General features: G+C 33.3%; 1 protein-coding gene across 3 annotated transcripts in view; it reads left to right on the top strand.

Moving 5' to 3' along the window:
- The window catches only part of LOC100918759 (cilia- and flagella-associated protein 43-like), a 201,538-nt gene that overhangs the window by 112,478 nt on the left and 63,148 nt on the right, over positions 1 to 25,912 (top strand). For all 3 annotated transcript variants that reach the window (XM_031955797.1, XM_031955799.1, XM_031955798.1), the window contains 5 exons: positions 2,959 to 3,106; positions 7,583 to 7,693; positions 10,959 to 11,036; positions 12,147 to 12,272; positions 16,723 to 16,827. In XM_031955797.1, coding sequence (XP_031811657.1) covers positions 2,959 to 3,106; positions 7,583 to 7,693; positions 10,959 to 11,036; positions 12,147 to 12,272; positions 16,723 to 16,827 — 568 coding nt within the window. The remainder of the gene's footprint in view (positions 1 to 2,958; positions 3,107 to 7,582; positions 7,694 to 10,958; positions 11,037 to 12,146; positions 12,273 to 16,722; positions 16,828 to 25,912) is intronic.

Genomic DNA, 25,912 nt, shown 5'->3' with positions numbered 1-25,912 from the left:
TATTGTGAGTAGCTTTGTTTCTCCAAGACTTTTCTTTCTATTATAGAATAAACCCAAACTCTTTTTGTGCTATATTTGACTGTATAGTCAATAGAAAATCTAATATTTGAACCTAGATCTTCTCAGTCTAAAATGTAACAACCTTTATACTGTGCCACAATCTGAAAAAAATTATTTTTTAATGTAAATTGTTATTATTGATTTTGTTTTTACTTAATCATTATTTCCCAATTTAGCTCTTTCCCTAATCTTTCCAAAGAATCATAAAATAATTTTTCAAAAAAACTTCATTAAAATTAACTAACATAGAGCTTTTTATTTCAACGACTGAAAATAGCGAGCCAGTCCTTCAACAAACATTTTTAAGTGCCTTCTATATTCTAGGCACTGTTAAACACCAGGGATACAAAGCAAAAAGCAAAATATTCCTGTCCTCGAGAAGCTAAGGAATTATTACATGTTCCATATAACTCCATGCAGTTCCTTTGGCTGACAGAAGTTATGACATTCTGAGTGAACTGGCATACTTTTAAGGGCATAATTTATTTCTTGTCTTATTTAGAATGAGGTATATAAAAGTATTTCCTAAAAGGAAAAAAGAGAACAAAACTTTTTGTCATGATTTTTTGTTGGTTAAAATCCTTTTGTTGAAGATACTGTTGATGTATATATAATTCTCAAAATATTTGTTTATCCTATTTACTTTAAATCAAATATGATGTGAATTTATGTTATATCTTTAATAACAGTGTCTTTGATTTTAATATTGAAGTCATGTTATAAGTTGTAGTGTCTGGACTACCTTTCTGGAGGATCTCTGGACGGGCCTTGTTCTCAGGTGGAGAAGTGATGAAGGCAGGAGAGTCACCATGAGGATGGTCAAGGATGGAGTTGAGAATTTGTCTATTTCAATTCCTCTCAGCCCTTAAATACCTTAGTATGATTACATCACTACAGCACACTGAGTATGTGCAAACTGTAGAATCATTACATCACCATATCACACTAAGTATATGCCAACTAGAATGATTACATCATTACATCACACTAAGTATATGTGAACTAGAGAACCATTATCTCATCAGTCACACTGAGTAAACACCCTGTTGTAAGTAAGTATTCTTGCTTCAACTATGCTTTTCCCAGAGTTCCCCACTATCTGTGGTCCTCTACAATAAGTAATTTTTTATTTTGCTTATTTTTGTATCTCATATGTCTTGTCCAGCTATTTTTGATAACAGCAAAAAAACTGGTTTTTCTTTTTTAATGTATTATGGCTAAAATATTACTATGAACATTATATTAAAAAAATCTAACCAACCTCTCAAAAAAGGCTGACATTTGGAGTGTTGTACATTCATAGTCTGTGCTTTTCCGATCACTCCCCTGTCAACCCTATAAGGATAGAGATGTCCCTAGGAGAAGATTCAACAAGAGAAAATTTAAGAAATATTAGACTTATAAAAAAAAACTACTCAGTAGGAAATAATGTTATAATCAAGGAAGTTTATATAAGAAAGTACTTTTCAATATTTAACATTTTACAATGATATTTATTAATAATATTGGACTGTGGTGGTGGAGAGGGCCATCTAAACCCAGAGAGAGGACTATAGGGAATGAGTTTGAATCACAATATAGTATTTTCTCTGTTTTGTTGTTTGCTTGTTTTTTTGTTTTCTTTCTCATTTTTTTCTTTTAATCTTATTTTTCTTGTGCAGCATGATAATTGTGGAAATATGTATAGAAGAACTGCATATGTTTAACATATATTGGATTACTTGCTGTCTAAAGGAAGGAGTGGGGTAATAAAAGGGTGGGATAAAAAACTGTGCAAGGGTGAATATTGAAAACTGTGCATATATTTTGAAAATAAAAAGCTTTAAATGTTTAGGTTCTTCAAAAAGAACAATAATATTGGACAGTATTTTTATTTGTCTTCCTTTATCAGGTTTAACAATCAAAACCATATTAGTCTCATTGAATTAGAAATCATTCTTTGCACTTTTGAAAGTAACTTATATACTATAAGTATTAGTTGTTCCTTATATAGAATAATTAATATGTGAATCCATGTGTTTTGGGTTCCCTTTTATAAGGCAGTTAATTAATCATAGCATTAGCTTATTATTATTAAGAAAATTAATGTTCATATGAAAAAATTAAAGATAATTTAGGTTATCTATTTCCTGCTCAGTGAGTATTCTATATTTTTGTAAATAGTTTTTTTTTACATAAAGGAAGTATGATATTATGCATTGAGTTATAGGGTGGGTTCAGACTACTTTATATTCCATAATTTATTTCAAAACAATGGGCAAAATTACATATTAGTGGGATTGTGAAGAAACAATCCTTTTGGTAATAATGTAACCTTTTTAGAAAACAATACAAGATATACAATAAGTTCTACAAAATTGTTCATTCCCTTTGATCTAGTTATTTGAATTTTAAAATTATATCTTAAACATATTATTGACATGAAAAATGATTTATCTATGAAAAATGTTAAATGTAGTTTTATTTGTATAGCAAAGGACTGAAGACTACACATTTTTATAATGATTGGGAAATGGCTAAACAAATTGTAATATATAAATATAATGGAACACTAATATAGTATAAGAAATGACAACTATGAAGCATACTAAGAAATATTGGAAGACATGAAATGATGATAGCATAACCTAGGAACAATATGCAGATTCACTAAAAGCATATAAAATGAAATTCAAAAATAAAAGTTAAAAATAAGAAAACAACATTTTATTTTGTTAGTATTACAATTAAGATTTTTAAAAACTAATTTTAAAATGTAATTTTTTATTTTAATTTTTTATTTTTTTTTAATTTACTAGTAGTTGTCTGTTCAGTGAAGTATATAGAAAAGGTAAAATGGACTTTTATATTATTTTATATTCTCTTATGTGCCAATTCTCATTCTGTTTCACTCAACAGAAAGTTAACTGAATCCCTAGCTCAAGAAGCTGCTAAGCATTTTCACACCTTTCTAGACATTTTGAAAGGAAGCATTGCAAAGGAAAATTCTGCTTTATTGAAGATGAGAGAGAACCAGATCAGTTCTGATTTAGCCGCTAAACAATCAGTTGAGTTACTGTATATTTTTTTTTTAAATGAAAATCACACAGTCCTACAACAATCTGTTTTTAGTTATATTATTCAACTAACTGTGTCTTGGAATTTCCTTGCAGTATTGTCTTTTTGTGCAATGATTCAGTTATTTAAGAAGACAATTCAAGATGTCTCTCTTCTTGTGCTTGCTGAGAGATTATTTATAACTTATTTCATACTGATAAGAAAATGCTAAATCTGAACTAATATAAATTAAGTACAAAGAAATGTTGAAATTGGAACTCAGAAAAAACTTTAAAATGATGAGAAATTATAATATGACATTTCATATATTAAAACTTTGCTAAAAGTGCTTCTCCATTCCTTTCTATTACATGTATTATTTTTTGAGAAACTGGCAAAAAGCTCTATAAAAATAAAACAAAAATGTATTGTTTCTAATTGTTATATGAAGTACTTTTATGTCCTGACTCAGTGTAGTATTACTAAGAATTGTTTTCAGTTTAATTTACAATACATGAGGTATATTACAGTTTTACACATACTTCATATTCCACAGCATTAAAAATTGAAGCAGTTATTTAAATAACTCAGACCAGAAGGCAACCATGGAGGTGACTATCATTAAGAGCATATATTATATGTATCAGTGCATTTGGCATTATAACACTTAGTATATGCCTCATCTTGGTAAAGTCTCTCTGATGGTCCCTTTCACCTTGAAATCTATGATCCTCAGGTTTTATCCTGAATTGTGTATATAAACATTTAAAACTGCCTTTCATGAGCCTGTAACCTGAAATCAATAGACATAATTAAGATAAATAATTTGATATGTTGTTTAAATAAAACATAGCATAACATATAGCCTAAAATTTAGGTATATTGAATAATAAACATGTAATATATTCTAGTCTCTCTGCTAAACCCTGAGGATATAAGGAATGGGGAAATAATCCCTTAATTTAAGTTGCTTATATTCTAATAGAGAAGATTACATATATGTATGTATGTACGTATTTATGTATATAAATAGATTGTGAAATACATTCACAGTAGATAACAAGGTAATTTTAGATAGAAAAGCTTTAGCACCCAGGAGGATAAATCCTTCAGACAATGGCATTTTAACTAAATTTTAAAGAAAGCCTAAGAGTCTAACTAAGAGACATAAAATGAGGAAAAAGAGCATTCCAGGCATAGAGAATAGCCAGTTCAAAAGGATGGAAGTGGGAGATGAAGAATTATGTGTGAGGAATAGTAAGTAGGCTATTGTAGCTAGACCATAAAATGCATGGATGGGAAGTAATGTTTAAAAAGAATAGAAAGATAGGATGGCACTAAATTGTGAAGAGCTTTAAATCCCAAATTGAGGAGGTTCTTTTGAATTCTATTTGACTTCATGGAGTAGGGAAGTGGTATGTTTAGATTTGTGCTAAATAACTTTAGCAGTTGTGGGGGAGAATTGATTAGAAATGAAGAAAGAGAATCCAATTAGGAGGCTAGGCCTGAAATACAGTGATAGTCGTATTTATGTGAGGGAAGGGGGGGGAAAGTAAATGAGGAATAATGTGGAGATAGAAACAAGTTGGCAACTAATTGGATGTGGTGACTGAAAGTGAGAAGTTAAGAATGAATGGAAGTTGGGAATTTTAATGACTAGAAAAATGTTGGTGCATTCAACATTAATAAAGCTTGGAAGACAGGTAAGTTTGGGAAGAAAATAATGAGTTCTGCTTTTCCCATCTTGAGATAGCTCTGAGACATTTAATTTGAAAAAAGCCAATAAGCTATTGGTGATATGGAAATCAGGAGAGAAAGTAGATTAGATATTTATACAAATGCACAAAAAGTATAATTAAACTAATGGGAGCTGATAAGGTCACCAGAGTTAGATCTAGTGTTTATTTCTTCTTGCAACTCTCTTAACTTCTCCTCTAGGAATTTGGATGCTATGCTACTTGTGTGTATAAGATTAGTATTGATATTACTTCATTATCTATGGTTCCCTTTAGCAAAATGTATCTCTTTTAATTAGATCATTTTTTGCTTTTGCTTGATCTGAGATCAGGATGGCTACCCCTGATTTTTTTACTTCAGCTGAAACATAAGAGATTCTTCTCCAGCCTTTTACCTTTATTCTGTATGTATCACTCTGCTTTAAATGTGTTTCTTATAAACAACATATTGTAGGGTTCTGGCTTTTAATCCAGTCTGCCATCTGCTTATATTTTATGGGAGATTTCATTCCATTCACATTCACAGTTAAAATTACTCTGTATTTCCTACCATCTTATTTTCCTCGTTATACTTTTCTCTTTCTCCCTTTTCCTCCTTCCTAATGTTTTGCTTTTGACCACCATCTCCCTCAAACAGCCACCCCTTCTACAGCCCCTCCCCTGTTTCTTATCATTTTCCCTATCATCTTCTGTTCTCCCTTCTATTAGCCTCCCCTTTTCTTTTCCTTTTCCCCTTGTACTTCTCTATAGGGTGAGACAAGTTTTTCTTATCTGATATTCTTTCTTTGAGCCAAATCCAATGAGATTAAGGTTCACACAATGCTCATCCCCCCTCAATTGTAATAGGGTGGGGTTTTTTTTTGCCTCTTCATGTAATGTAATTTACCCCATTTTACTTCCCCTTTCCTCCTCTTCTAATACAATTCCTTTACCATCCCTAGTTTCTTTTTAAGTTTTTTTTAATCCTAGTTTCTTTTTTACATTTTTACAATAAAGTCAAATTATACTTATACCCTCTAAGTATATCCCTAACAAAGATACAGTTCTCAAGAATTACATATATCATCTTCCCATGTAGGGATGTAAATATTTTAACCTTTAAAATAGTTTTTTTCTTTCCTTTTTATCTTTTTATACTTCTCTTAATTCTGTATTTGAAGATCAAATTTTCTGTTCATCTCTGGCCTTTTCATCAAAAATAAATGCAATTCACCTATTTCATTGGATGTCTATCTTTTTTTCCCCTGAAAAATAGTGTTTAATTTTTCTAGATAGCTGATTCTTGGTTGCAGTCCAAACACCTTTGCCCTTGGGAATATCATATTCCAGGCCATCTGATCCTTTAAAAATGGAAGCTGCTTGGTCTTGGGTAATCCTGATTGTGGCTCCTGAATATTTGAACTGTTTCTTTCTACTTGCTTACTGTATTTTCTCCTTTTTCTGGTAATTCTGAAATTTAGCTATGATATTCCTTGGAGTTTTCATTTTGGCTTCTCTTTCAGGGGGTAACTGGTGGATTCTTTCAATGGCTATTTTACCCTCTGGTTCTAGCACACTAGGGTGGTTTTATTTTGATGATTTCTTGAAAGATGGTTTTCAGGTAGTCCAGTAATTCTTAGATTGTCTCTTCTAGATCTATTTTCCACATCAGTTGTTTTTCTGATGAGATATTTTACATTTTCTTCCATTTTTCATTTTTTTTTGTTTTGCTTGACTAATTCTTGATGTCTCATTGAGTCATTTACTTCAATTTGTTCAATTCTAATTTTTAGTGAATTATTTTCTTTAGTTAGATTTTTTTATTTCCCTTTCCATTTAACCAATTGAACTTTTAAGTGAGTTGTTTTGTTCATTGGACTTTTTTTTCCATTTCACAAATTCTGTTTTTCAAGGAGTTGTTTTCTTTTTTGACTTTGCCAAATCTATTTTTTTTTCCTGAGGCAATTGGGATTAAGTGACTTGTCAAGGGTTTCACACAGTTAGGAAGTGTTGAATGTCTGAGGCCAGATTTGAACTCAGGTGCTCCTGACTTCAGGACTGATGCTCTATCCACTACACCAATTAGCTTCCCCTTTAATATTAATTTTTAAAAGACATTAGAATGAAAGGGGAATCAGAACTTTCTAAATGGGTTATGGATTTCAATAGAATGAACCTCAGAAAAGCGTTTTCTGAGTAATGGTAGTAGAATAAGAATTTGAAAGTGTTACTAGGGAACAAAGAACATTAATTTTCCCAGTAGGACACACAAATTGCGGAGATGAGAAAATGTATAAATAGTACTGGAAAGGATCATTCAAGATTCATACAGGAGAAACCAAATTTCAATGAGTTTCAGAAGATGTGAGGAGCAAGAGATGAGAAAATCTCAAGTTTGGAGAAGTTAGTTTAATTTCATTTAATTGAAGAGTGGAAGTTCCAAAAGATAAACAGTAAAAGGGAAAGGCAGATCTGCAGCAAGAAGAAGAAAGGGTCAGGTCAAAGTGTATGGGGAATAAGGGAGTAGATCGACTCAGTTGGGTAGGAAAATTTGTTCATCATTATTAAGGTTCAGTATCGCTAGAATAAGAATTCATTCAGGCAGTATGTAATGTGCTTTTTGAAAAGGATTCATGTGAATTGCATGTCAAATTATCAAGAAAGCTTTATGGTGTGGAATTTTTAGATATTTCTTAAATGATGAGATAGAGATAGTTTGATAGATTGATGGTTCAGAGTAATATAAATGGCTATCTTATTTTTCCCCTGAGGTATTTTACAAAGTGAAACCAAAGATAGTCCGATTTTCACTAGATGAATATTCAGACGTGGATGGAGCCAATGAACAAGAAATAACCTGGATAGAAAAGAAAGATGATGAGGTATGTATGGATGCACACAAAAATGTGTGTGCTTTTATGTGTATACAGATCTAGGTGATCAGAGAGACCTGGGTTCAAATCTAGTCTCAGATACTTACTGTGTGACTTTGGGCAAATCATTTAGCTTCTATTTGCCTTAGTTTCCTTAAATATAAAATGGGGATAATAACAACAATGACCTCCTATGGTTATGAAGATCAAATTCTATAATATTTTTAAATTCTTAATATAATGTCTGGTACATAGTAGGTACTATATAAATATTAGCTATTCTTACCACCATCATCACTATTTTGTAGTGATAGTTTTATAAGTGATGGTAGAGACAGAATAAGAAATTGATGCATTCTTGGCAACATTTTAAAATTGTGCTTTACTATAACATATTATTGCTATTTATTATTATCCACTAGTAGCTTTCAGCCTTTAATACCAGCTAATGGCTTCTTCTTCTTCCCTACCTATATGCTTCATGTCATCAGTCTTTTCAACTTTCTTGGGCCTTCTCGGTCACCCACAGTAAGATTAGGCCTCAAATTTTACCATCATCCATAATTCTGTCATTGCTATCATTTCAAATTCTGAAGCTTTCCTCTCAAAGACACCTGCCTTTCGATCTCTTTCTTTTCCTTTTTATACCTCTTAAAACCTATTCTTCATTTTTATGGGGACCTCTAGTTCCTCCATCCCTCTTCTAAATATCACCTTACTTTTCTTCCTTCATAGTCTCGTCTCTCTTGTTGGCTATTTTCATTTTGTATTTTTCTATATCCTTAAATATCTTGCTTCCTTGTCTTATCATTATTCCTATTTGCCATTCCTTAACCCACCATCTACCTCTATTCCTACTGTCATGTTGTTTCATGTTGCTGAAGGAAAACTCACAACTGTGCTAACCAAATCCAATATAAATTTGTGTTGTATCATAATTTTAGCTTATAGCTTCACGTACCATGTCAGTCCTTTTTATCCTTGCCTGATTGACAGTCACACTTTCCAGAGTAACTGTTCCTAACCTCCTCTTCTTTAAGCCCTTTTTATTATCCCCCAATCCTCTTTGTTCTTAGTATTTACTTCATTAAGAAAATCAAAACCATCCACTAAGGCTATCCATCTTTCTTCTACCATGCTCTTTCAAAACTTCACTACATCAGTACTGATTCTATCATCATATGTGGCCCCATCTCCTTGTCAGGGCTCTCCCAATTACCTTGATCCTAATTTGTCCTATTTTCCCATTAGTGCCTATAAATATAAAGCTGTTCTTATAATTTCTTGACTACAAAAAAGAATTCATTTAATATACCAAGGCACCATCCTAAAAGCTCTCTTTGATCAAGGTATTTTTCATTCATACTTCAAAACTATCAAGATTCCAAGTTAAGATAACCTTGTTTGATTATCTTGAAACTATTAATATTATGTGAAACTTAAAAACAGGAGATGCATACCTGCTAAAGAAATGCACCACTTCGATTCAGATTCGATGCAAAGTCCAAGGATTCCAGAAGCTTCTGTTTGCGGATTAATGTGCTAATTATATTGAGACCTCAAACATGATAATAACTCGTGAAAAAAAATCCAAAAGCACTTAAAAAAATTATTCACACAGAAGTGAATGAAGAATTCGTATTATCCAGGCTATAACGTGATTAACAAGATAACTTAGAGAGCTTGTCTATAGATATAGCAAATGATGAATGAATTAGGACCAGAATTTAAAAGGAAGTGAGCAGGCTGATTTGCCATTGGAAACTTAAAAATTATATAAACTGATACGAAACCTTCCTGAAATGAAACCCTATCTTTTAAAAATCAATAAGATTTTTAATTCTACTAATTTTCTAATTTGGCAGCAAAACACAGAGCATTATATTCTCTGAAACATGTAGAGGGCTATGGTAAGATATGGATGAGGGGCAATAATAAGATATTATTACAAATAAAGAATTATTGAAAAGTTCTATGATTTCCAAAAGCATAGATCTAGCCATTTCATTTATCTGCTCAGTTAACTACAGTGATTTCCTATTTCTAAAAATCTCCTACCTAATTAAAACAATTTGCCTGTTTACCTACTCATTTTAATTTAACTAGATATTGTGAAATTTCATAGGATCATAGATTTAGAGCCAAAAGGCAGCCCAAAAATCATCTAGAGTCTCATATCTTAGTTTTCTTTTTTATTTATTTTATTATTTTTTAAATTTAAGCTTTTTATTTTTCAAAACATATGCATGGACAATTCTTCAATGTTAGCCCTTGCAAAACCTTGTGTTCCAATTCCCCCCCTCCCACTACTTCCCCCATGCCCTCCCCTAGATGGCAAATAATCCAATACGTGTTAAACATGGCAGAAATGTATGTTAAATCCAATATACATATAGATATTTATATAATTATTGTGCTGCACAAGAACAATCAAATCAAACCAGTTAAAAAAAAGAGAGAGAAGCAAAATAAAATGCAAGCAAACAGCAACAGAAAGAATGAAACGCTATGTTGTGATCCACATTCAGTTCCCACAGTCCTCTCTCTGCATGTAGATGACTCTCTTCATGACTGAACAATTGGAACTGATTTGAATCATCTCAATGATGAAGAGAGCCATGTCCATCAGAACTGATCATCGTATAATCTTGTTGTTGCCATGTACAATGATCTCCTGGTTCTGTTCATTTCACTTAGCATTAGTTCATGTAAGTCTCTAGGCCTCTCTGAAATCATTCTGCTGCTAGTTTCTTATAGAACAATAATATTCCATAACATTAATATACCATTACTTATTCAGCCATTCTTCAACTAATGGGCATCCACTCAGTTTCCAGTTGCTTGTCATTACAAAAAGGCCTGTCACAAACATTTTTGCACATCACATCTTAGTTTTCTTAGGATGGGTGAGAAGTTAAGATGACTTGCCTAATGTCATACAGGTAATATAATAAGCAGCAGAGACAAAGTCTGAGTCCACATTCAGGGCTTTTTCCATGGTAACACTGACTCCCAATTTTCATTTTTAAATTTTCTTCTGTACAATGACTTGACCATGTGCCAGTGCCAGCTATGTTTTTATTTTCTTTCATCTATACTTGAAGAATACATATTAGAGAGAGAAATTGTGATGAGTCTTTTCACTTTTACTATACAATCTCATTCATTTTTCTGTGTGCCTTTCTTTAGAATTATGCTTTTGAAAATATAACTTGTATTCATTTGAGGATCCGTTCTTGCTTTTTTTCTAAATATTGTATTTGTTACATTTCAGGCTGTTCAACAAGAGATTAAAAAATTTAAAGGGAAAAAAAATGAGATAAAAGAAGGAATGAAAACACTGGCTAAAATTGTAAGTGTTGTAATTCATATTCCAGTACTGTGCCTTTAATCCCACATGATCTGTCCTGCTAAAGGCATGATGTGGTAATAATATAGAGTTTATGATTTTTCTCTCTACTCTGCAGAGGGCTGAAACTATTGAGTTGATGCACTGAGGTCAGGACTGCCAAGCACTTGAGGCTAATTACTGATTGGACAATACTCTATGGGCATATGCTTAGAAAATGGTCCTTCCCACTATCATGTGCTGGCTCAATGATTGGTGTATACAGAGGATTGTAGGAGGGACTAGGGGGTGGAGTAAGACTGACCAGGGTCACATTCTTTGGGGGTAGACAAGGGAGAAGGCAGTTGCAGAGATTCTGCTTTCATCCTGTTCAATCCTGCATCTAAAGACCAAGAATAAAGACTAAGGACTTTTGCTTATCCTGACTCCGCCTGATTCTGGGGTGTCCTGGGTGCTAGTGCAGTCATCACATTACTCTGTTTACAAACTCATGTTTTTCCTATGTTCTAGTGAGGTAGTTACCAATACATGCTCAACCCAGAACCAGAATAGTAAATATGATATTATTTACTATTAGTAAATAAAAGAAGAACAGGGCAAAATATATGGGAAAATGAAAAATGGTTCATCTTTGTTAAAGGAATTTTGTGAAATAAATGTTATATTTTTTGGTTCTCTTAAATGTTTCTGATGTTCTCTTAAAGAGAATAGTTGATAATAGAATGTATTCTGAAATGAGAAGCAATTGTTATCACCAACCTGGGATTAGCATCAAGAACAGTGGTTCTCAAACTTTTGTTCTCAGTATCTTCATGTTAAAAAACTATCAAGGATCTGTTCAAAGAGTTTTTGTTCATATGGGTTATATTTATAGCTATTTACTATATTAGAAATAAAAATTAATTTTGAATTTGTAGACCCTCTAAAAGGGTTTCAGAGACTCCAACAATTCTTTGGACTACACTTTGAGGACCACTGATCAAGAAACTAGTGATTCAGTCCCATAAAACCCTAAGATCATGATAAATAGCAACACAGTATTAATGGGTAAGAATAGAACTCTAAAGCTCAAAGTGTTAGCTTATCACCAGCATTTTTTATGATTTAATTCAGATTCAGAAAATGATGGAGGAAAATGATTTGGCACCTGAGATTGCACAACTGGAACAACAGGAATATACTCTGGATATTGAAGAAATGAAAAAACTGTACGATGAAAATGATAAAGAAGAAGCAAAGGTACAGAATTTACTTGAAGCATCATTGTTTTATTTTATAGACATGAACCAGAAAGGAGGAAGGAGCAAAATGAGAAGTTTTCCAACATAATAAAAAAAATTGTATACATAAATGGGATCTAAAAACAATAAAGTTTCATTCCCTCCCCCCAACATATTCTTGATAACTGCCTTGCCACATTAACTCTCTGCCCCATCCAGTTCTGGAATCATAATTAATTAATTCAATACTGTCAGTGCTACTGGAAAAGGATACTAATTTACTCTCGACTGTCTCTACTCACCGTTTCTGTAAATGCTTAGCAAATGCTTGTTGATCGGCTATACTTTTCACATTATAATATCCTACATGTGTTATCTTCTTATATGAGATTGTGAACTCCTTGAAGATGGTAATTACCTTTACTTTTTTCCCCCTTATATCTCCAGGTCATAGCAAAGTGGTTAGCATCTATTAGTTTTTAAATTTTGTTTTTCATTCATTCAATAGATATTTACTAAAGACTTACTATGGACATTATGCTATGCAAAGTAAAGGGGGAGTTATAAATAATAACAAAATATGTCATTTTTTGGAAGGTATCAGTACTAGATCCTAGGTTTTTAACAGGTTATAACAGGCCTTGATGATAATTTCATTCTTCAAAAAGTTGGAGGAACCATACCATTCTGTATATGATAGATATGATTCTCATTGACAGAGACAAACTACTTTTTGACGTGGAAAGGATGGAGACCTTAGGGGAGAAATGGCCATTCTATTTTAGAATGTGTGATTAGGAAGGAGAACAAAGCAAGCCAAAGTCTGAAATGTACAAAAAACTAGAAGGCAGATTTCAAAGTGTTCAGGGAAAAAGTTAGGTAGAATTTCATGGACTATAAAGCCAGCCCTTCCAGAATGGAAAACTTTTAAGAACGAAATTCTAAAGTCACAAAGGGAAATAATTCCCATAAGGAAGAAGAGTTAGAGTTGTTCAAAGAGACCTATATGAAGGTACAAAGAAAGGCCCATCTGACTTAGACTTTTAAAAGTATGTTGTGAAGATGAATTACAAAAGATTAATACAAACATGTGGCTTGCAGCTTAGTGCAAGAAAGGTGTCAGGAGAACTTAAACTGTGAATGATCTGAGGCTTACCAAGGACATTTTAAAGGCAACCAGAAGTGCATTTCAGAGAACAAAAGTAAACCTACAAAGAAGCAAAGAAAAGATGGATAGCTCTGAATACAATGTGTAGCTTTTATTATATAGGCTTTCTTGAAATGGAAATGCATTACTTTATATTTTGAATCCTCTCCTGTGTTCTACTGTGCACATGAGAATGATTTCCCCCCTTTTTCTATATTGTATTTAACTTTCAAATTAATTAATCACTTTTTTAAAGGCAACCAAAAAGATCCTTTTTCTCTATTATTGGTGATGATAGTAGATTTTTTGTTTGTTACTTTTTATTATGTGAGGAAAAAAGGATCAAAGAAGAGATCGGACCATTTTCTCCTAAGGCAAAACTAGGAGCAATAGGTAAAAGCTGCAGCAGAAGAAGAAAATTAGATTTGATATCAGGAAAAGTTTCTCAATTACAGCTGTCATAAAGACAATTGTGACACAACCACAGGTCGTAAATGAGCTAAACAAAATAAGGTAAATCACTCTTTTACATGTTAGGTAGCCTTTCAAATACTTGCAAGCAGTGATCATGTCCCCTTTGAATCTTCTCTTCTACCAACTAAACACCTTCAATTCTTTTAGTCTAAAAAAGACTAAATTTGTCTAGAACAAATTCAAATCTTTCCCCATATCATTTTTGCCTTTCTCTGAACGTTTTACTTTGTATCTGTGTTTATTCTAAACTATATCATCCTGGAGTGAAGATGATACTTCAGATATGCTCTGACTAGCAAAGAATACAGAGAATATTATCATCTATTTGCTTCTAGAAGGTATGCCTCTTTTAATGCAGGTGAAAACTGAATTGTGGTTGCCATATCACATTGTTGAATCATATTGAGTTCTCAGTTTATGAAAAACCCCAGATATATTTCCTCTGTCATATATATATATATATATATATATATATATATATATATATATATAATCCATCTTCTGTTTTTAACCCATTACATTTCATTTTGGGGCAGGTAGGAGACCCAATGTATAGCGTACTGGACCTGGAGTCAGGAAGATATGAATTCAAACCAGCATTAGATATCAGATACTAGCTGGGCAAATTATTTAATCCTGTTTACTTCCATTCCTCATCTGTAAAATGGGGAAACATAAGAGAAGGAAATGGCAAACTACTGTAATATCTTTGTCAAGAAAACTCCATAGATAAAGTCCATGTAGAGTTGGACACAACTGAATGACTAAACAACATTTCATTAGATTCCAATGTGTCAATGACTTTTTGGACCCCCGCTCTTTATCATGCATTGTGTTAGATAACCCTCCTAAAACTGTGTATCACGTATAAATTTGATAAGCATGCTATTTCATTGTTATCAAAATAAGTGGTAAAAATTGTTTATTAGAAAAAGGCCAAGGCATTATCTCTAGACAAACTGTCATAGAACCATTAATGCTAAACAAAAAATTAGTCTGTCATGAAGTGCTGTCAGTGAATCCATGCTAACTCTGTAATTGATGTTTCCTTTTCTAGGTGTTCCTAAATCATCTCTTTATAATATATCCTATGATTTTGACCAGAATCAAAGTCAAGGTCACTGGTCTATAATTTACATTTATTTTCAGATTCCATTCATACCCTGTTCCCTTTTGAAAATGGAGACATTTATTCTAGTCTTTTTATGCCCCCCTCTTTTTAAACTATTCACAGCTGTCTTTGTTCTTTGCATAAATCTTTCAAAATTTTACTGATACCAGTGTAGCAACTGTACATCAGTTCTTTCAGTGTTTCAACCTTTTAAAGGATGAACTCATTAAAGCAAGTCAGATAATCAACAAAAACTAACAGACATCAATAAGCAAGTGCTTACTATATATTCCAGGAATTATTCTTTATTCTTAGGATCTAGAATGCAAGAAAACTTGCTCACATTTTAATGAGGTGTGGGGGGATAGAACATGCAAGCAGCCACATATAAGAGAGAGTAAATGGAAAGTAATCTCAGAAAGAAGGCACAAGAGAAATGGGAAAAAGATGAGTTTTAAGTTAAATCTTGAAGGAAGTTAGGAAAGTCAAAAGTTGTAGAAAAAAACAGAGCATTTCAGTTATAGCTCTCACTAGCTGTGTGACCTTGGACAAGACATCTAACCCCATTTGTCTCAGTTTCCTTATCTATAAAATGAGCTGGAGAAGGGAATGGCAAACTGCTATAGGATCTTTGCCAAAAAAAAACAAAAACAAACAAACAAAAAAAAAAACAAATGAGATAACAAATAGTCAGATATGATTGAAGTAACTGAAAAGGGGAAGACAAAACATAAAGAGAAGCTGATAGGTCTAGAACAGCTGGTAGCAAGTTTGGGGTGGAGAGTGGGGTGGGACAGGCCTTCTTGAAGGTTCATTAAGTCAGCCCTCAGAGTGAAATCATCTTTAGGAAGTCAGGGAGGAGAAGGACAAAGGGGAAGGAGAAAAACAAAAAGGAGAGGAGAGGGAAGAGGAGGGAGGGAGAAAGAAAGAGACAGAGAGAATACCATAAGAATTGAAATCCCTCATCATTATATCATACTTTGATATCAGGCTAATGATGTAAAGAGAAAATTGTTTTCCTTTGTTCTTCCACTGATCTTTATGCAAATGTTCTCAACTATGCTTTCTCACTCTGATTAATGTACTTCTTCCCATGAGTATACCTTTTTAATGTATAATGCTGCACACTTTTCCTCTCATTCCCCCTCATGAATCCCCTTCCCCCCCTTCTTATTTGAAAAAAAAAAACCACCTAAAGCCGTATTGTAGTCATGAGTTTCATCTCCAAGGTTCAGTAATATCTGTGAGGTCAATTTTGCCTCCTTCTTTAGGACTTCTGGTTTGTCTTGTTTGTTTTCTTACATTCATGTATTTGGATTTAGATTTTTGCAGTCATGGATTGTTTGCCTTTTTTAGATATTGATTGCAGTAATCTTTCTGATGCTCAACATTTCTACATTATATTTTTATGTCTATGGAATTCAGTTTGAAAATGTTTGATTAAATTTGCAAATACCAGGCAAATGTTAATTAGCCTTCCTTAGATGCATCCTGTACCTGCAAGAAACCTGTTTTCTTATCAGGGCTATTTTTACTCTGTTGGTGCAGATCAACTCATCCATGTTCTTCTCATCTTGTGCTATTCTTGTTCATGTTATTACATAGAACCTCCATAGAGGCTGTATGTGTGTGCATACAAATAATACATTTCTATATCTCCATGCCAATTACTGATGTGAGTAAGTTCTACATATGAGTTTTTTTTAACATTGAGATTTCTTTCTATTTTTCTTACAGATAAGAAAGGAAACAGAAATGGGAAATCTGGCTAAGTTGTATTTATGGAACATTTTAAAAGAAGAATGCTGGGATTCCATGACCATAAAAGGCCAAGGACTTATGGTGAATATTCTAAACATTTTATATCAATTATTAATAACTTCAGAAGAAATACCCATTGAAGATAAAAGTAAAACAATCTTTCCATTATTTTTTATTTTTTTAATTAATGTATTTTAATACACATTACTTTATGAATCATGTTGGGAGAGAAAAATCAGAACAAAAAGGAAACTCTTTAATTTAATGTAACCAAAGTTAACCACTTTGCCTTTCATACTGTTCTCTAGATCCTTTTTGGTTATAAATTCCTCCCTTCTCCAGAGATCTGATAGGTAAATTAAACCCTTGCTCTCCTAATTTGTTCATGATATCATCCTGCATGACCAAATCATGTACCCATTTTGACCTTATTTTGGTTTGGGGTGTGAGATGTAAGTTTATGCTGAGATTCTGAAATATTATTTTCTAGTTTTCCCAGCAATTTTTGTCAAATCATGAGTTCATATGCAAGAAGCTTGAATTTGGGGGTTTATCAAATACTAGATTACTATAGGCCTTGATTTTTGTGTAGTGCATAACTAATCTATTCCACTGATCCACCACTCTGTTTCTTAGCCAGTATCAAATGGCTTTGAAGACTGCTGCTTTATAATATAGTTTTGGGTTTGGTACTGCTAAACCACTATCCTTTGTATTTTTTTCATAATTCCTTGATATTCTTGGTCTTCCACATGAACAAGTAGACTAATTTAGGCAGAATTATCATTTTTATTATATTAGCTTGTCTACCCATGAGTAACTGATATTTTTCCAACTGTTTAGATCTGACTTTATTTGTGTGCAAAGTGTTTTGTAATCATGTTCATATAGTTCTTGGTTTGTCTTGGCAGGTAAACCCCCAAATATTTTATTTTACCAAGTTATTTAAAATGCTGATGGATTTTGTCATTAATATATAGAAATGGTGATGATTTGGGTTTGTTTTATATCCTGCAGTTTTTCTAATGCTGTGAATTGTTTTGAGTAGGTTTTTGGATGATTTTCTAGAATTCTCTAAGTACATCATCATATCATCTGCAAAGAGTGATAGTTTTATTTCCTCATTGCCTATTCTAATTTCTTTAATTTTTTTCTTTTCTTATTGATAAAGCTAAGATTTCTAGTACAATGTTGAATAATAATGGTGATAATGGGCACCCTTGTTTCACCCCGATCTCATTAGGAATGTGTCCAGCTTCTCTTCATTACAAATAGTATTTGCTGTTGATTTTCAATCACTGCTTATAGCTTTTATCCCTATGCTCTCTAGTGTTTTTTTTTAATAGAAATGGATGCTGTATTTTGTTAGAAAGTTTTTTCTGCATCCATTGAGACTATCATATGATTTCTGTTCCTTTTGTTATTGATGTGGTCGATTACAGTAATGGTTTTCCTAATATTGAACCAGCCCAGCATTCCTGGTATAAATCCTTCTTGATCATAGTGTATTATCTTGCTGATAAGTCACTGTAATCTTTTTGCTAATATTTTATTTTAAAATTTTGCATCAAATTTGGAACTATGTTAAAAAAAAGTTATAAACTATTCATTCCCTTTGACCCAGCAATGTTTCTGCTGGGCTTATATCCCAGGAAGATCTTAAAGGGGGAAAAAGGACTCACATGTGCAAAAAATGTTTGTGGCAGCCCTTTTTGTAGTGGCAAGAAACTGGAACCTGAGTGGATGCCCATCAACTGGAGAATGGCTGAAGAAATTATGGTATATGAATAATATGGAATATTATTGTTCTGTAAGAAATGATCAGCAGGATGATTTCAGAGAGGCCTGGAGAGACTTACATGAACTGATGCTAAGTGAAATGAGCAGAACCAAGAGGTCATTATACATGGCAACAACAAGACTATACGACAATCAGTTCTGAAGGACATGGCTCTCTTCAAAAATGAGATGATTCAAACCAGTTCCAATTGTTCAGTGATGAAGAAAGCCATTTACACGCAGAGAGAAGACTGTGGGACCTGAATGTGGACCACAACATAGCATTTCATTCTTTCTGTTGTTGTTTGCTTGCATTTTGTTTTCTTTCTCAGTTTTTTTTTCATTTTTTTCAATTATAGCTTTTTATTTACATTTTTTTCATTCTTGATCTGATTTTTCTTCTACAGCAAGCTAACTATATAAATATGTATATATATATATTGGATTTAACATATATTTTAACATATTTAACATATGAATTGGACTACCTGCCGTCTAAAGGAGAAAGTAGAGGGAAGAAGGGGAAAATTTGGAACAGAAGGTTTTGCAAGGGTCAGGGTTGAAAAATTACCCATGTATATATTTTGTAAATAAAAAACTTTAGTAAATTTTTTTTTTTGCTTCAGTACTCAGTTGGGAGATTGGTCTGTAATTTTTTTTTCTCTATTTTGCCTCTTCCTAGTTTAGATATTAGTACCATATTTTTATCATAGGTGGAATTTGATAGGACTCCTTATCCTATTTTTCTAAATCATTTACATAGTATTAGATTTAATTGTTCTTTAAATGTTTCATAGAATTCATTTGTGAATCCATCTGGTCTTGGAGATTTTTTTTTAGGAAGTTCATTAATGGTTTGTTTAATTTCTTTTTCTAAAATAGGACTATTTAAATAATTTATTTCTTCTTTTGTTAATCTAGGTAATTTATATTTTATAAATATTTATCCATTTCAGTTAGATTATCAGATTTGCTGCCACAGTGTTGGGCAAAATAGCTCCAATTATTGCTTTAATTAATTTTTCATTGGTGGTAAGTTCACCCTTTTCATTTTTGATGGTGGTGATTTGATTTTTTTCTTTTCAACCACTGATCTCCTCTTTTTCTGTTTTATTTATGTATCAAAATAAGATATAAAATTTCTCTTAAGAACTGCTTTGGCTGCTTAGGTTTTGGTTTGTTGTCTCATTATTATCATTCTCTTGGATGAAATTATGATTGTTTCTGTGATTTTTTGACTCACTCATTTTAAGAATTACATTATTTAATTTCCAAATGGTTTTTAGTCTATCTTTCCCTGCCCCTTTATTAAATATAATTTTTGTTGTATTGTTGTCTAAAAAGGAAGCATTTACTATTTCTGCCTTTCAGCATTTGATGGTGAGGTTTTTATTCCCTCTATTAGGGCATAATGGTAATGGTCAATTTTTGTGTAGGTGCCATGTACTGCCCCAAAAAGGTGTATTCCTTATTGTCTCTATTCAGTTTTCTCCAGAGGTCTATCTAGGTTTTCTAGGATTTTTTTAACCTCCCTAATTTCTTTCTTGTTTATTTTGTAGTTACATTTGTTTGATTCTGAGAGAGGAAGGTTGAGATTCCCCCACTAATATAGTTTTGCTGTCTATTTCTTCCTATAACTGGCTTAAAATCTCTAGGAATTTGAGTGCTCTACTACTTGGTGCATATATATTTAGTATCATTACTACTTCATTTTTTTGTGGTACTCTTTATCAAGATGTACTTTCCTTCCTTATCTCTTTTAGTAAGATCTGTTTTTACTTTTGCTTTATCTGAGATCAGAATTGATACCCCTGCTTTTTTTTTTTTACTTCAACTGAAGCATAATAAATTCTGCTTGAGTCTTTTATCTTTACTCCGCATGTGTCTCTCTGTGCCAAATGTGTTTCTTGTAAACAACATATTGTGGGATTCTGTTTTTAGTCCACTCTGCTATTTGCTTATTTGGGGGGAGAGTTCATCTCATTCACATTCAGTTATGACTACCAGTTCTATATTTCCACACATCCTATTTTCTCTCCTGTATATACTTTTGTTTTCTCTTTCCACCCTGTCCTTAGAAGTGTTTTTTTTTACCACCCCACCCACTACCTTATCTTCTATCACCCCTTTCCCTCTTTCTCTTACTGTTTCCTCTAGTGTTTCTGTCCTCTCTTCTATCCTGCTACTCCCCCTTTTCTTTCCTGTTCCTCCTCCTCCTTTATAGGGTTTGATAAATTTCTATATCGTACTGAATGATTATTATTCTCTCTTAGAGCCAAAACTGATAAGATCAATTCAGACAATGTTCATCCCTCTCCCTTCTTTCCGTAAATTGTAATAGGTCTTTTGCACCTCTTTATATGATCTAGTTTCTCCCATTATACCTCCATTTTCCTCTTTTTCCAGTACAGATCTTTTCCCACCCCTTAATGTCTTTTTCTTTGATATTATCACACCAGAGTCCATTCACTAACACATCTAAATGCATATGATACCTCACTGTCTGTCGCAGTGACTAATACAAGTTTCAAGAGTTGTAGACGTTGTTTTCTTATCCAGGGATATGAACAATTTAACCTTTAATAATACCTATTTTCCCCCTCTTTACTTTTCTATGCTTCTCTTGACTCCTGTGTTTCTAGATTAAATTTTCATTTAATTCTGGTTATTTCAGTAGAAATGACAGAAAGTCTCTTACTTCATTGAAGATCCATTGCCTCCCCTGAAAGATGATCTGAGTCTCACTGAGTAGTTAATTCATAGTTGTAACCCTAGGTCCTGTGCCTACTGGCATTCTGATTCTTTAATGTAGAAGCTGCCAGATCCTGGGTAATCCTAACTGTTGCTCCTTGATAAGTGAATTGTTTTTGTCTGGTAGTTTGCTTGTATTTTTTCCTTGAGATTGTAGTTCTGTAGTTTCACAGCAATGTTATTTAGGTTTTCGTTGTGGGATCCCTTTCCCAAGGTAATCAGTAGATTCTTTCAACGAGTATCTCCCCTGTCTTTCTAGAATATTGGGACAGTTTTCCTTAATGATCTCTTGAAGAATGCTCTCTAGGTTCTTTTTTTGGTCAAGACTTTAAGATAGGCCAATAATGTTTAAATTATCTCTTCTGGATCTGTTTTCCAGGTTGGCTATTTTTCCAATGAGATAATTTACATTTTCTTCCATTTTTTTCTATTCTTTTTAGTCTGACTGGTTCTTACTGTCTCACAGAGTCATTAGCTTCCATTTGCCCATTCTAGTTTTTAATGTGTGATTTTCTTCAGTTATCTTTTGTATCTCTTTTTCTTTTTAGTCAGTTCTACTTTTGAAGGTGTTATTTTCTTCACTAGATTTTTTTTTTTTTTTTTTGCATTTGGTCAGTTGTATTTTTAAGAAGTTATTTTATTCAGCCAATTTTTTTTCCTTCCTTTTCCAGGCTGTTGAGTCTCTCTTGCATACTCTCATTTCCTTCCTCATTTTTTCTCCTGCCTTTCTTATTTGCCTTTTAAAGTCTTTTATGAACACTTCCAAGAAGCCTCTTTGGGCTTGAGACCACTTCATCTCACGCTTGGAGATTTCTTCTGTGGACATTTTGTCCTAATCTTAGTTTGTGTTTTAGTCTGCTGCCATGTCACCAGAGTAGCTTTCTGTGGTCAAGGCTCTTATCTGCTTCTTATTTATTTTCTTTCCTTTTCCTTTGGTATTTATTTCCACTTTTTCACTTTTATGAGTGGTCTCTGCACCTGGGATATAGAGGGCGCTGTCCCAAGCTTCCTGTGCAGCTCTGAGCCTGAGCTTTGAGCACAGCGAACCCTTGTGTTTGCAGGGGGTAGCTTTGCCTGCTCTTTTCAGGAAACACCCTGGTTTTCCAGTTTGCCTTCTGAGCTTGGACTGGAAGATGCCTCCCCCCACCTCCTTCCCTGCTGTGCTCCTCTCCTGAGCTAGGCCTGAGGGCCTTCGCTGCTGATTTGCGATGACTCTGACTCTCCCACCGGCTTTCCCAGAGTCGGCCTGAGCTGGGCCCAACACCCTTTTCACCGCAGCGAGAATGACCTTTCTTGAAGCTTTTTCAGTTTATCTTGCGCTGGAGAGAAGTTTTGTTCTGTCAGACTCTGGTCAGGGGCTCGATCTCAGGGGTTTTCCAGGGGACCTGGGAGAGCGCCAGCCGCTTCCTGACTTTATTCCACTCTCTTGGCTTCACTCTCAGAAGTCCAATCCTTCCATTATCAAAAAACATTTCTCCCAAAGCTCAGAGCACCACCTGTTCGGTTTCTCAAGTAGCTTTCCCACTGTGGTGCCTACAATCTGTCCTCTTCATTTAGACCCTTTTTGTTTTGGTCCATTTGAGTTTTCACACTAACATCTCCCTATATCTATCATTCCTCCTTTCTTTTTCCACTCCTCAGTAACACTTGCAATTACTTCATTCCTTCTACAGATTTGTCTTTCTGAAAATCTTATGAAACATTCATTATGTACATACCAAGAACATACTTACATTGACTCTTCATGATGGTTTCATGTCCTCTGATTAAAAGTATGTTCAGAATAAGAAAGGACCCCATAGCATAGGTTTTGTTGAGGATGCATTTGGAAGTAATCTTGTGATACAGCGTTATTATCACCTGCCCCATGGGTATTCTTTTGCTTAAGAACTTGGGGAATTTGGAGCATACTTTGTGAGGGATTCACCAGCCCTGATTAGTATAAAGGCATACAGTGAACGTCATACAGTGACATTGAATTGTCAGAGCTACACTGCTTTACCACAAGCAAAAAAACAGGTTCTTGGACTCTTTACTTTCAAGATACATACCTCTGCAACCACAGTATAATTAGTCAGCCTATAACAAATACCAACCCAGAGGGTCTTGCCCTTCCTGCTTTTATTGAGTACTTACTACTTGGAATGAGAACCTTCTGTTCTTCTTAGGGTTACGACAGCAGGGGCTATCTTCCTAATCTCACAGATCACCTGACTTGCATTATTCCTTTCTGAGAAACTTATTAAAGGATATGAACAATAATCAAAAAGACTGAGAAACCCTGATATGGGGAGCATTCACACTGATAAAATCATGGATCCAACATGAATGAATTTGTCCTACAGAAAGATTTTTTTGTTGGTTACATGTTGTATACTTCGTAAGACTATGAGGTCCTTGAAAATAGGAATTGTCTTTGTGTTTCTTTATATCCCCAGTGCTTAGGATAATGTCTGGAATATAGTAGATGCTTAGTAAATACTTGAATTGACTTGATCTGACTTTATTACTTCAATTCAGTGAAGTAAACCTGTGACCTTGGGGGGGGGGAGAGGTCATTCACCCAAATTATGATTCACCATGCTTTTCTGTATAATTCTTGTACATTTCATTTTAGAGATCTTGCAAAGAACTTATCTATATTCAATGACCTGGATGGCTTCCTCTAGGTTCCTCTGAGTAATTTTTAAAAAATTTTTGACAATACAATATGTGGACTCTCATTTGTTATCCTTCATTGACAATAATATATGATTAGTTCACCTCCTTTTCCAGTTACGCATTTTTTCAATAAAAATTCACTTTTTGAACATCTGAAATTATGTAGCAGCTTCCTTAAACCTGTATATAGTGTTCTATTACACTTTTTTTCATATGCAACTTAAATGTTTTCAAGTTGTAATGTCTTAACATTTATCACTTGAGAGATATTTGTTCTGAAAAGTTGAATTTTTGCATAAAGGAACATCTTAGGATTGTTAAAAGAACTGTACAATTCCATACATATAATCCAGCCTTTCTCTTCCTCTTATTCAATTTGGGACTTAACTCAGTGTCCTTCTGTAATGTCATTATACACACACACACACACACACACACACACACACACACAAATACAAACACATATATTTCATCCTGTACTTTTTTAGTAGACTACATATCCAATTACATACTGACAAGATTAAACTGATTTTGTATCATTTTTCTTGATTCAATTTTCCATTAATTGATTTTGTCCAGCAATTGCCTGTCAGTTCTTTATGAACTTAGTTTTGAAATTCAATTGTCTTACAATGCATTATATTTAGAAATATAGCTTTCTTGTTAATCTCTTAGGGAAGATGGGTGGATACCAAGGAGTCTAATCTAGTATCTTTGCATCATCAAGCTATCCTTCATAGATATCTGGTTTGCTATCCAAAGAAGTTTTGTCCACTATCTCAAACCTTGCACATGGACTATGAACATTTCTAGGTCATAGGAGGGAAGGAGGAGCTTGTTATCAGTCCCTCATTCCTAGTTTCCAACCAATTATATTGTTCCCCATACCTCAAATCTATAACCAATCATGTTGTCCTTTCCCACAGTCCTGTAGTCAATTATAACTTGTTCCCCAACTAAAATGTCCTATTCTTTATTCTGTACTCTCCAAAACCATAAAAAAACACCCAAATTGTTGTCAGGACTTTGTTTTCACTGAGGCACTCATTTTTCTACTTTATTACCAGATACCCTGCTAATAAACTGTTATCTTGCTTGATCCAAGAGAATTTGCTTCAGTCTATCTGTTGTTAAATTTTATTCATGACAATATCTATTCTGAACAATAGGCTTTTTTCACCCATTTTTTTTTTTTTTTTTTGGTGGTTTTGCCAATTTGTTTCAAAAAATCTGAGATTTTACTGAGACGCTTCATAATGTTTGGGAACTTTATTCAATCAGTCCAATATTTTTCACACATAAAAGTATATGGGAACCTCACCATCTAAAAGGAATCTCTCTTCCATTTGGACTATGTTCAAGGCATCAGCCAGAACAATAGTAAACAATTTTGGAAAGCATATATATCCCTGTTTTAAGCCTCAGTTGATATAAATAGTCAGAAAATGACTCATCAAAGCTGTTTCTTTGTAGTTTTATTTATCAAAGAATCTTATATGATCATGAAATAGTCCTTATTGAAAGAAAATCTTTGAGATTTCATTTTGTTCTGCTAAGTGAAATGCTATGTTTTGTTTTTTATAACCACCAAATAATAACAGATTTGTGTATAACTTTCAGTCAATTGTATAATCTTGTTGAGAAAGTCTGCCTGTTTTATTTCATCTTTTATATCAAGAAAACCTTCAAATCGTATGTAAATCATTTTAATAAAGATTTTATAAAGATGTGAAAGTGTCAGTAATTTTTGATCAATTCAGTAAGTATGGATTAAGCTCCTTTTATGTTCTGGGCATGGTGTTAGGCACTAGGTATATGAAAACAAAAACCAAATTGTCTTTGCCCTCAAGAAATTTACATTCTGTGGATAAAGGATACACAACAATGCAGACACCAAGAAAATAGACAATTTAAAAAATAAATCCAAAGTGCAGGGGACAAGGGAACACTTTGTGGGGAAAGCATTGCAAGCAAA

The sequence above is a fragment of the Sarcophilus harrisii genome, chromosome 2, assembly GCF_902635505.1.
Source record: "Sarcophilus harrisii chromosome 2, mSarHar1.11, whole genome shotgun sequence".
In the NCBI taxonomy this organism is placed as follows: domain Eukaryota; kingdom Metazoa; phylum Chordata; class Mammalia; order Dasyuromorphia; family Dasyuridae; genus Sarcophilus; species Sarcophilus harrisii.
The sequence above is the reverse complement of the archived record's forward strand: the minus strand, read 5'-3'. Positions and strand labels throughout refer to the sequence as shown.